At 40.0% G+C, this 13,370-nt stretch overlaps 1 protein-coding gene across 2 annotated transcripts in view; it reads left to right on the plus strand.

Annotated features, from left to right (window-relative positions):
• Positions 1 to 8,374: 8,374 nt before the first annotated feature.
• The window catches only part of SLK (STE20 like kinase), a 62,251-nt gene continuing 57,255 nt past the window's right edge, over positions 8,375 to 13,370 (plus strand). Inside the window, exon 1 of one of the 2 annotated variants that reach the window (XM_061403361.1) lies at positions 8,375 to 9,124. In XM_061403361.1, the coding sequence (XP_061259345.1) occupies positions 8,975 to 9,124 (150 nt within the window). In that variant the 5' untranslated portion in view covers positions 8,375 to 8,974. The remainder of the gene's footprint in view (positions 9,125 to 13,370) is intronic. The other variant, XM_061403362.1, reaches the window with a different exon arrangement.

The following is a 13,370-nucleotide window of genomic DNA, read 5'->3' on the forward strand; positions in this document are numbered from 1 at the left end:
CTTTTCTAAGTCCAGCTTGAACATCTGGAAATTCTCAGTTCATGTACTGTTAAAGACTAGCTTCGAGGATTTTGAGCATGACCTTGGCTAGCATGTGAAATGAGTGCAATTGTGTGGTAGTTTGAACATTCTTTGTCATTGGGATTGGAACGAAAACTGACCTTTTGCAGTCCTGTGGCCACTGCTGAATTTTCCAAATTTGCTGGCATATTGAGTGCAGCACTTTTAACAGCATCATCTTTTAGGATTTGAAATAGCTCAGCTGGAATTCCATCACCTCCACTAGCTTTGTTTACAGTGATGCTTCCTAAGCCCCACTTGACTTTGCACTCCAGGATGTCTGGCTCTAGGGGAGTGATCACACTATTGTGGTTATCCAGGTCATTAAGATCTTTTTTGTGTAGTTCTTCTGTGCATTCTTGCCACCTCTTCTTAATATCTTCTGCTTCTGTTAGGTCTATAATGTTTCTGTCCTTTATTGGGCCCATCTTTGCATGAAATGTTCCCTTGGAATCTCTAATTTTCTTGAAGAGATCTTTAGTCTTTCCCATCCTACTGTTTGCCTCCATTTCTTTGCACTGATCACTGAGGAAGGCTTTCTTATCTCTCCTTGCTATTCTTTGGTACTCTGCATTCAGTTGGGTATATCTTTCCTTTTCTCCTTTGCCTTTCGCTTCTCTTCCTTTCTCAGCTCTATTTGTAAGGCCTTCTCAGACAACTATTTTGCCTTTTTGCATTTCTTTTTCTTGGGGATGGTTTTGATCACTGCCTCCTGTACAATGTTATGAACCTCTGTCCATAGTTCTTCAGGCACTCTGTCTATCAGATCTAATCCTTGAATCTATTTGTCACTTTCACTGTATAATTGTAAGGGATTTGATTTAGGTCATATTTGAATGGCCTAGTGGTTTTCCCCACTTTCTTCAGTTTAACTCTGATCTGAGCCACAGTCAGCTCCGGGTTTTGTTTTTGCTGACTGTATAGAGCTTCTCCATCTTTGGCTATGATACTCTTTTTATAGGGTTGTAGTACTCTTTTTTTTAAAGTAAAATTCTGAATTATTTAACATTGATTCAGTTATAGATTGCTGCTTAAGAAACTTTTCTGAAATGTAGTCACTTAAAGGAGTTGTTTATGTAGCTCATGAATCTGCAATTTGGGCAGGGCTCAGTGGGGAAGACTTGGTTCTTCTCCATTGGATGTCAGCTGGGGTAGTTTGAATAACGTCAGGAGGATCTACTTTAAGATGGTTCACTAGCATGGCTGGCACGTTGATGCTGGCTGTCAGGTGGAGCTCAACAAGGACTGACAGCCTGGGGCCTCTCTTTCCTTCCATATAGTTCCTTCCACATGGGCCTCTCCATGGGTTGTTTTGGGCTTCCTCAGAGTATGGTGGCTGGGTTCCAAGAGTGAGCATTCCAAATGGCAGGAAGTAGAAACTGCCAATTTCTTAAAGTCTGGGTCTGGAAATTTGCATAGTGTCACTTCTGCTGTATTATGTTAGTTAAGCAGTCACAGATCTAAGATTCAAGGGGATGAAATGTTGATCCTTCACCTCTTGGTGGGAGGAGTTTCAAAAAATGTAGTGGGTGTATGTTAAAATTATACAGGTAGAAAAATGCACCAACCATAAGGGCAGAGTTAAGAGAATTTTTTTGAGTTAAGAGAAATTTTGCATAATAAGTGTATCCATGTAATCAGCAAGCAGAAGTCACCCTCTACTCACCCCCATACACTGTCCTCTTCCACTCACTACTCTCTCAAAGGCAATCAACATCCAGGACTCTAATATTAAAGATTAGTTCAGTGTTTCTCAACCTCGGCTGGATAATTCCCTGTTAGGGGTGAGATGGGGAACTGTCCAGTTCATTGCAGAATGTTTAGCAACATCTTTGGCCTCTACCTACTAGGTGCTAGGAACACCCCATCCCCTTATCATGACAACTAAAATGTCTGTAAAAATTGCCAAATATCTGGGTGGGGGGCAAGTGAGATCACCCCTAGACCCTAGTTAAGAATCACTGGGTTAAAGATATTATCTCTTCTTTATTATTTGTCTAAATCCCACTTAATCATCGAGAACATAAGTTCTAAGAGGCTTCATGTTTTTATTTTTTTATTATTATTAATTCTGTTTTGCTTTCAACTGATTCCTCAGTCCCTAGAATACTGCTTGGAGTGTAACAGAAAATTGAGACTATGTATTGGATGAAGGAGTGAATGAAAGATAGCAATTCTGAATAGGGATTTAAAGACTCAACTCTACATATGTTTATGCAGCTAAACCTTCAGTCACACATAATTTGTTCATTTTTGTTAGAGATGCCATTTTGTGAAGTTCCCATGGATAAAAAGTCAAGAATATATATGCTTGTAATAAAAATCTATATTGGTTAATTTCTTCCTGCAGCAACAAAAAATATGGGTCACAGGAATAGACAAAAATTATAATCACCCAGACAAACAGGCAGCATCTCATGATAGTGTTAATGATTTACTGTAATAGGCCACAAAATGTGGTTTGTAATTGCAGTGATGGCTTTGTGAAACAGGAATGTGCAATAACAAAGTTTTCTTTAAAACCTTGGGTGAGGTACTAGGTTCTAAAAGATTAGAAGAGGAAGAGGAAGAAATACGAGATGGTAACAAGGGGGTGGTAAGTTATTTCTTTACAGGAAAAACCTAAAAATTTCTTTTGGAAGACAGCCACTGACATTATTCTGAAAACATACCTTCTTCCCTCCAGCATGTGACAGTGTGACGTCTTACTAGGTAAATTTCTTAAAGGTTATCCCAAGAAGAGTTTTCAGAGAGATTCTCAATGACTTTTGGCAGACATGCCCTTCTTTTTAAAATTCCTAACTGCATTTATTTACTCTTCAGTCAAAATTGTGTCAGAAAAATGGACACAATTACTAGTATACAAGGCAACTGAAGTTAGGGGTTTCATGAAAACAGAAGTTTGTAGTTGAGAAGGCTCTTAAAGATCATATGATCATTCTGAAGAGGCAAACTATAATACTGCACAATTTTGAATACCTTGGGTATTATCCTGCTTTCTGGGTCATTCTGAATTATTTTATCTCCTTGAAGCCACCTCTGTTAAAAGTGAAACTTGTGTAATCCGCAGGGTGTAGGGTAGTGACTTGCCCAAAGAACTGGTTAATCACAGGAGAAGTATTATTTTAAATATATTTTACTTTTATTTATTTATTATTTATTTGGCTACACCAGGTCTTAGCTGGGACATGCAAAATCTTTAGTTGTGGCATGTGGGGTCTAGTTCCTTGACCAGAGATTGAACTGCCACTGAAACACCAGGGAAATTCCAGGACGAGTAATTTTGAGCCAGTCCTCAGAAGAATCCCACCCAACATATATCTTATGTAGCAAAGATAGAAGAAATGTAATACATAAAAGCATAAAGCAATAGATGAGCACAAATACTTACTATCATCAACCTTACAGGCTTGACTGACTTCACAGGCTTTGTTGCCTGAATAATGTGGCTAGTTAACGTCTGAATGAAATAAATTTGATATGGATCATTCAAATCCTTAAAGTTCAAAAGATGTTACGCTGTCTAGATTTTTACATTGGAATTTGAATACCACTTGTAAAAGAAGTATGTCTGTATAGTGGGTTTTTTTTTTAAATTTCCTAAAGATCTGAATATGTTAAGACTTGTTACGCTGTGAAATGCTTATGAGTCATTTCAGCAGAAGTGGTTAGGGATGAGGAAAGGGTGGGAGTGTAAGTGTAACAGTTCTGTATGAGGCAGAAAGGGAGATGAAGGAGAAGGGAGGATATTTTTGGATTCCCTTTTTGAATAAAAAATAGCTTAAATCAGGTAATTTGTTTACTTTTAAAACAGGAAAAAAATGACCAAAAATCTGGTTTGGATTTTCGTGAATGACACACAAACTCTATTTCAGGAGAATAATTGTCATAACTGCAGTTTGCTTTCTTAAAATATCTGAAAAAATTCCTTCCTAAACTGTAACTCCACAAGGATAGAAAAACATATTTATACCACAGGGTACTTGTACACAAAAGGTATTTGCTCCTTCCATGTAACTTCTACAGCAATATTTAAAGAACTTGGCAAATTTACTGCTTAAATTAGAAAAAAGGAAGGGAAAAGGAATTGACATGTAGTTTGCTTTCACTAGGTATAAAGTTCTTTTATTTTCATTCCTTATCTGACAAAAATATATAGAATATGACAGACACATTGGGCTAGATGCAGGGGGTGTAAGGATGAGCAAGACACAGTCCCTGCCCTCCAAGTGTTTTCAGTCTAGAGGGAGAAACATACACATACCTTTAGAGATACATGCTCACACACACAAACACACGTATCCCTATACACAACATATACACATTCACACACAAACATACCCAGCACCCATACACTTTCACACACGCATACACATTTATATGTAAAAATATTTATACACACACACACAAAGTTTGGGAGCTCACAAAGTGGAGACCATGAGTAGAGGATGCTTTCAAGTTACAAAGGGAAGGAGAAAGAAATAGCAGAGACAACAATCCTGTGAGACAGCTGTTACAGAAGCTCAGTAAGGATGAGGACAGAGTCACAGTGGAGTTGTTAAACGCTAAGGAATTGGTTTACTGAGATCTGCAATCAAGTTCGAGTCTTCCATTACTACCTTTGAGGCCATGACCATGCTATTTACATTTAATGGTGTCTCAGTTTTCCTCACTTTTACGTGGGAGCTATCACAGAACCTACCTCACAGGGTTGATATGAGGTTTAAATGAGATGATGCATGGAAACAACACAGCGCAGTGTCCAGCATGTAGTAAGCACTCCATATATATTCAGTTTCTAATTTTCAGTGGTATCCCTGCTGTTATCAGTGAAGATTAGTGATCTGATAAATTGTGAAAATAGTTCTCCTCTTACCAATCTGTTAGTGAGTGTTAGTGACAAAACATTGGGTATTAAATGAATATTATATATATGTATATATATATTTTTTCCACGTGGTCACTGTTTAAGCTTAATTTTTAAAGGATTAAAAATTCAAGGGAGCCAAATTATTTTTTACAGATAACACAAACATCTAGATATTACGGGAATCCTAGTCATTACTGGGAAAATTGGAATCTGTCTAAATATCGTCTCACTTGGCATTATTAAATAATTTCTGTGGGTGTAGCTCCATGGAAAAGCTATAAAAGCTATTATTAACTTTCCATGATCATTTCACCAAAGTATATTAGTGAGGTTCTTGATATTATTCATTGATATGATGAAGCAATTTATAAAATATGAGGTAAAAGTGGCCAGTATATACCTGAAAAGGCTACATCACCAATAATCAGAGAAATGTCAATAAGAGATAATTTTGGACTATCTTGGCAAAGATTAAAAAGACAGATTGGTGCTATTGAGAGTCTGGTAAAACTGACAGTCTCATACATAGATTGTTAGTAGGAAGAGAGAGCAGCACTCTACAATCTTTCTGGAGGCCAATTTGGCAACAGGTAAAAGCACTTTAAATTATGTTCTTTGAGTCAGCAGTTCCACTTCTTGAACTTTCTCTTAAAGAAACATAATCAGACAAATACACAAAGATGCTTGTATATGCATACTCACTGCAGCGTTGTTTGTAATGACAAAAAACTGGAAACCACCTAAATGCCTGCCAATGGAGAAATGCTTCAATAAATGATGGTACAGCTATATATACTGGGATTCTATGTCCCTATTAAAAAGGATTAGATATATCTATTTGTGCTGGCATAGAAAGATGTCCATGATCCATATCAGATGTCATTTTATATTAAAAATCATATGCACAGAAAATAATTTGGTCATATTTTTTTGGTCATACATCTATAACTTTTTAAAAGTAGTTTAGTTTTGGTATAATTCCTTTCTCTAGGGGATCTTCCCAACCCAGGGATCAAACTTAGTTCTCCTGGATTGTAGGCAGATTCTTTACCACCTGAACCACCAGGGAAGCCCCAAATTCACCCACTGTAAGTCTACAATCCAATGATTCTTGGTAAATGCCTATAGTTTTGCAATCATTACCACAATCCAGTTTTAGAACCTTTTTATTACCACTCAAAGTTCCCTCCTGCTCATAAGGTTTTAACTCTTAACATGGTTAGGTTGGGGGTGAAGTTGGGTAGGGTGAAGTCAAGAGGGGAGAATTATAGACAGCTTCCTAGTTTATCATTTCTGTATCATTTGAATTAATTTACAACAAGAATATGCTATCTTTTAATTGAGAAAATGGTAAAGGTTTTTCTATTTTGAAAAGAACAAAAAAAGGAAAGACATATCCTTGGACCCAAATCTACTTCTTATAATTTATCCTAAGGAAATAATCAAATATGTGGAAAAGGATCTGTGAACAAAGATATTTATCAATGTTTTATCTGAAACAGAGAAAAGTTGGTATGTAATCTACTAAATATCTCATGATGGAAGAAAACACTAATCACTGAAATATGAAAAGCACAAGTTTCAAATCTTTATAGGCAGTATAATTTTATCCATGTAAAAAAAATTAATGTACAGCCAGAAAGTTCTGTTTGGAAATATGATGAAGTCTTGCCAATGGTTATCTCTAAAGGGTAGAACTATAACACTTTTAATTTTTTTGTGTATTTCTTCATTTTCCACAATGAGCACATATTATCTTTTCATGTAAGCCACTTACATAAATGATAGCAATTGAAAATAGATTAATTATGGCATTGTTTTCACAGGTGTTTATGCTTGTCAAAACACAAAAGTATATAGTTTAATTTTATTTATTCCTTACAACGACTTATTTTTTAGTTTTAATTTTTATTAAAATATAGTTGATTTACAATGTTATTTTCAGGTGTACAGTGAAGTGATTCAGGTATACGTATATATATTATATATACATGTTCGTTTTTATTCTTTTCCATTATAGGTTATAAGACTATCAAAAAATATAGAGTCTTGAGAAACAAAATCACCATATTCCTCTTACTGGAAGCCGGGTTTTGTTATGTCACTTTGGGATTGGACGGCAAAATGATTTGGTAGGGTTGCTGCTGCTGCGGCTGCTAAGTCGCTTCGGTCGTGTCCGACTCTGTGCGACCCCAGAGATGGCAGCCCACCAGGCTTCCCCGTCCCTGGGATTCTCCAGGCAAGAACACTGGAGTGGGTTGCCATTTCCTTCTCCAGTGCATGAAAGTGAAAAGTGAAAGTGAAGTCGCTCAGTCGTGTCCGACTCTTCGCGACCCCATGGACTGCAGCCTACCGGGCTCCTCCGTCCATGGGATTTTCCAGGCAAGAGTACTGGAGTGGGGTGCCATTGCTTTCTCCGTTGGTAGGGTTACATAGCAATATGTCTTCTGCTCCAGATAACATTCATTCATTCATTCATTCACGAGACCGGCTTACCTGTCATATGCCAGGAATGTTGGTATAGTACCTGGATATCATGATGACTAATCAGCGACTGCCTTGAAAGTGCTCTCTTCTGAGGACGGGAAGGCACCATCTGACAGATCCTAGCCAGCGCCCACAGTAGGTAGTCTTCCACTAGTGCTGTACAAGGGGGCAGGAGACAGGTCAGGTAGTGAAGGCCTTAGTTGGCGGTTCAGATGGAGTCATGAAGGGTGATACCAGAATGATGGCTATGGAAGTAGCCAGAAGACAGATTAGCCTCAAAAGAATGCCCTAGTCATCACTTAAGAAGTCGGCTTAACTTTTATATATTTATGTCTATTTTACGTGCACATTTTTAATAACAGCCAGAACTGAAATTGAGCATTTACCAGCGCAGGCACAGTGCATAGGGATTTTTTCCATTGCCTTTACTCCTCGCCACAATCCCCAGATCGGGACTTTAAGGACCTTGACTTCATCATGAAGAAACTGAGGCTCGGAGAGGTTACCCGCCCAGGGTCAGAGAGCTGATAAATTCTGGATCCTAAGCAAACAGCCATTGCATATTCTTCCCTCTCACTCTATTCTGGGGCTCGTTTGAGAGCGAAAAAGTCCAGATCCGGGCAGCTCAGCTTTCACTCTACACATTTTCCCAGATCCAGAATGGAGGCAAAATCCGCTAGCGCAACCAAGAGGGTCGTGCGCAAAGGGCAACTCCGTCAAAGCCGTGGACTGACAAGGATTTGGGGCTTGGAGGGCAAACCCCGGGGAACCATCAACCCGCTGCCCGCTCTACGATCCACCTCGCACCCGGCGTAGGGCGCCAGCAAGCCTCTTTGGGCAGCCAGCTTGCGGGACTCAACGCGCGTGCGCGGCGCTAGAGGTGCCACCCCCCGCGTGAGCGCGCGGAGAGCCGAGCGCGCGGCCGGGGGAGCCGGCGGGCGCGCTGCGGCGTCGGCGTTGGTGCGCGCTCCAGGCAGAGGCTGCGTGGGCTCGGGAGGGAGCGAGGCGGCGGCGGCTGCGCCCCAGAGCCCAGGGGACGCGCGGGCCTCGAGCCGCGGGAGCTGACTGCTGCAGAGGAGACCCGGGGTTTCCGGCCCGGGGCAGGAGAGCTCGGCCAGCCGACTGCTCGCCTCAGAGCCGCCAGCTGCGTCCCTAGCCCGGAGTAGCCGCCGCCCCTGGAGACTCGCTTTGACAAGGGCCTAACCGCCGCGGCCGCTGGCGTCCGGACCGCTCGGACCCGTCGGGCCGGGCCGGGTGGGGACGAGCGTCGGGGCAGGTGCCGCCCCACAAGGGCCGGCCGGGGGCCAGGCGTTTAGCCGTGCAGCTCGCGGGCCGGGCTCGGCGGAGGGGCCGCCGCGCAGCGCCCCCACCCCGTGGGCCGGAGGGGGAGTCGCGCCCCGCCTTCCCCCGGGACCGCCTGGCCGGAGCGGCGGGAGCCCGAACTGCCCGCGCCCGCCGCCGCCGCCCGCCGGGCTCGCGCGGGAGACGAGGGAGGAGAAACTTTGCCTCTTATTGTTTTTGATCCTTAAGTGTGAGGAACTCTGTTGGGGAGGAAAAATGTCCTTCTTCAATTTCCGTAAGATCTTCAAGTTGGGGAGCGATAAGAAGAAGAAGCAGTACGAACATGTGAAGAGGGACCTGAACCCGGAGGAGTTTTGGGAAATTATAGGAGAATTGGGCGACGGAGCCTTTGGCAAAGTGTACAAGGTAAGAGGGAGAAAAGGGAAGTTACACTTGAGAGATCAAACAGCCAGCGGCCGGGAGTGGCACGAGGATTTCTCGCTCTCGCGTCCCGTTCCTGTCTTTGGGACCTTCTTTTGACTTCGTAAACGTACGTTGAAACTTTATTTAGGTTACCATCCGAGGAGTAGCTAAGACGTAGGGTTTAAGGTTGAACAAAATAGGGCCTGGATGTAGTTTAAAGAATGGTTGCCAAAGAGAGGCAAGGGATACAGTCTACTCTGTTAAAGGTTAAAGGAAATGAGGGTGTTCTTTCATTAAAAGGAGGGGTCTGTCTGGTTTAGCCCTCAAATGTTTTCATATCAGAAACTCATTATAGTTTAAAGTGGATTTCTATTTTTCTGTGAAGCTGTTTGCATTCATTTAAAGTGGATTTCTATTTTTCTGTGAAGCTGTTTGCATTCATATATATGCTTATACTAAAATAGTTCCCTTTTGGGGTCCAGGGTATGTATTTGGTTGTATCTATAGCTTATACATAACCAGTCTCTTGGGATGAGAGCAAAGCGATTGCTACTTGCAGACTATTCTTGAGTTGGTTGCTTGACAGCATACTGTAAAATGGAATGTAATTTCTGATAGAAAATTTCCAGAAGGAAACCTGCATCTGATACTAGTTTCTAAATATAATAAGCACTGACTAGAAATCCATTCCAGGGCTTAAGAAATTAAAAAACACACCCCCCCAATATATATACACACAAATATTTTTTATACCCAGATATTCATCTCAGTAGAAGGAAGTTTGCTGTTTTAGTCTGAGGGCATTTGTGTTAAATGTTTACTATCCTGTAAGGAGTATACGAATGATGTCATTGGAATATTTTCATCTGAAGGGTGAGGTTTTTATGAGACAGTTTTTAAGGGGAAGGACCCACAGGGTTGCCTAGATGTGAAGTATAAATAACTTATGTTTAACTTACACTAATTTGGCCCCCACAAAAGTCCTGGGAGACATGCAGGTCACTAGTATCTCCATTTCATAGATGAGGATGCTGAGACACAGAAATTGTTCACATTCACACCAGTCACAGCCTAGATTTGAACTCAGCTCTTCTGACCCTGTGTTTATGATTACTGCTTTTTTTTTTTTTTTTTTTAACTTAAACCTCTGGTGGTAGAAGTGATATCATTTTCCCTTCTTTCTAAGCACCATCCCACCCTGCCTTTACACTGGCTCTGACACATCTCAAAGCCCCGCCTTCTTAGTCTGAAATGTCTACTCTCTAATGTGTGCTTTCAAAACACGTTGTTCACATTGCTACTATGGCACTATTCACACACATGTTAATGTGTTTATGCTATATGATAAGACCAGGGGCCAAATTCTGATACACATTTGGGTTAATTCTATTGCCTTAGCACATAGTGCATTTCTCTTTCTATTTGTTGAAATGAAAGAATGTGTGTTACCTGCTTGTGAGTGCTGCTGATGCTCTTTTGTGCTGTGAAAGTTGGCAGAGTAAACTTCAGTACCTAATGTGGAGGGTGTGGATTTCAACAAGAGCTTACAGTATAGAAGTGTGGTGCTGCTGCTGCTGCTAAGTCGCTTCAGTCGTGTCCGACTCCGTGCGACCCCATAAACGGCAGCCCACCAGGCTCCCCTGTCCCTGGGATTCTCCAGGCAAGAACACTGGAGTGGGCTGCCATTTCCTTAGAAGTGTGGTAGACAGGGCTTTTAGTGCAGTGGGAAGATGCTTCTGGGAGTTAAGAATTGTGTTTTATTGCTGGTTGTTGCAAACAAGCTTTGAGATCTTGGACAGGACACTTAATGTCTCTGGACCTCCTTTTTCTTAGCTGGAAAATCATAGAGTTCCCTAAATGTTTAGATTCCTTTACCCATTAATGTTGTGTGAGTATGCAGTTATCTAGGAAAGGCAGTAATAAATCCTCGAGGTATCTGGGATCTGGTAGTTAGAAGGCAGTAGGTGATTATGGGCAGTTTTCATGGTATAAATGTTCTATTGAATAGAAACAGTGTAGTATAAAGATACTGGCTCTGGAGTTGGACTGTATCTTGGCTCCCTCAATAGCAACCTCTGACGTTGGGTAAGTTACTTAATCATTCCATGTCTCGTTTTTCTCATCAGTAAAACTTACTCCTCAGTATGTGAGAATTAAAGGAAATAATAAATGTAAGAGACGAAAAAGGGCTCAGGAAATGGCAGAAAATTACTGTCGTTATATTTAGAGCTTGAAAGCGAAATATGGGATGGGACAGGAAAAGGGACCTAGGAAGATAGTAAAACCATTTTCTGGCACAGGCAGATTGTGTTGACATGCTAATACTCTGTGATTTAATTCTTTCATGACATTGCAAAGTGAATATGTCTTCCTATAGTGAGATACCTATTGAAAATTTTCTGAAAAATAAGAGCTTTACTCCATGTAGTTTAACACTGTAAGACTGTGTCAAGGATAATTTTTGTGGGCTTGGTATATATTTTAGTGTGATATTTGAAGAATGGGAGTTCTTTGCATCTTCTGTTTTTGTCTCACTATTTTATGCTTCCAAGGAGTAAGCTGGGAGCTTTTTAAAACAGAAAATTTAAAATTTAAACTTATCTCACTTGTTACGTCTTTTTCATAACCTCTTTTCCTGTCCAAGATTCCCTAGAACATTTAAAAATTTATAAACTTCCTTCCGTGTAGGAGAAAAAGCAATCAAACCTTACCATAGTATGTATAGTGTGCAACAGAAAGCTGTTTCTGAAGTTGATTCCAACTCTCATATGCTTATAACTGTTTACAAAGATTAATTTCTAAATAGGCAATTGTCTTGTGTATCTAGTTTGTTTGAAACATTTTTTCATCATATAGTTGTATTCTTTCCACTTAGTCCTGCACTACATAGCTCTGTAACAGTTACTCTCTTGCTTGAAAGAGCTTCCTGATTTTAAATTTATTTTCTCTTTTTTTAATAGTATTATTTGACATATAAATGAAGATATGTAATATCCCTCACTTTTTTTTACATTTGGAATTCTGTTGCTTTTAACAGAAAAAAAAGAAGGAATGCCATAAAATGATCTGTTGAATTGAAGCTGGGTTACTGACTTGCGCTGGATGAAAAGTGATTCATTTTATGACCCAGATGGGCATGCGCCTTTTTAAAAAATAGTGAAACATATAATCATTATATTGAAAAGTACAACACATAGATGTACATTTAGCAAACAGTAATAAAGTGAACTCAGTATTAACAACCGTCAGAGTAAAGGAATTCTGCCAGTGTTCTAGAATCCTTTTCACCTCCTTTCTGAATTGATTCTGCTCTCCCACTAAAGGAAACCACTATCCTGTCTGTAAGTTATTCATTTCTTTGCTTTCCTTATACTTTACTACCTAGCAGTGTATAACCAAGCATCCTAACTTTTGTGTGTACTGAGTGTATTTGGCGTCTTACCTCTTTCAGAATAGCTTTAGGTTTGTGAGATTTGTCTTTCTTATCACTAGAGCTATAGTTAATTTTAATTGTTGCATAGAATCCCGATATATGATTATATCACCAGTTATTTACCATTGTCCTGTTGGCTATATCAGTTGTTTTCAGTTTTTGGCTTTTATACTGGTGCATGTATGCATGAATTTCACCAAGACTTAACTTAGAAGTAGAATTGCTAGGTTATAGGGTGGTGTATCTTTAATTTTACTAGACTATACCGGTTTACACTCCCACCAGCATCCTATGAGAATTTTCCTTACTCTGCATTCTCTCCACCATTTGATATTGTTGGAAGTTTTTAGTTTTGACAATCTGATGTTTTATTTTGCACTGTGGTTTTAATTCATCTTTTCTCTGACTACTACTAAGTGTTTCTTTGCATAGGATTGTTAGTAACTTGGATTTCTTCTTTTGTGTTCAGTGTCCTGTTCATGTTTCTCTTGGATGTCTTTTTCTTGTTTGTTTGTTGTGTGTTCTGGATTTTATCCATTTGCTGATTATGGCTATTGCAGATACATTCTTCTTCTGTGCCCATCTTTTCATTTTCTTTATGGTGTCTTTTATGAACAAGAAGTTCTTGATTTTAACATACTTCATTTTGTCTGTTTTTTCTTTTTCAGTTAATGCTTTCTGTATTGTATTTGAGAAGTGCTTTCCTGGGGCGCCCTTGCAGTTGGATGGGATGCTGCCTGATTCATGAATCACCTAATAAAGCCAATTCGATTTTTGAATTTAAAAAAAAGGCGAGAAAAGTTTTCCTAACCTTAG

The sequence above is a fragment of the Bos javanicus genome, chromosome 26, assembly GCF_032452875.1.
Source record: "Bos javanicus breed banteng chromosome 26, ARS-OSU_banteng_1.0, whole genome shotgun sequence".
Lineage (NCBI taxonomy): Eukaryota > Metazoa > Chordata > Mammalia > Artiodactyla > Bovidae > Bos > Bos javanicus.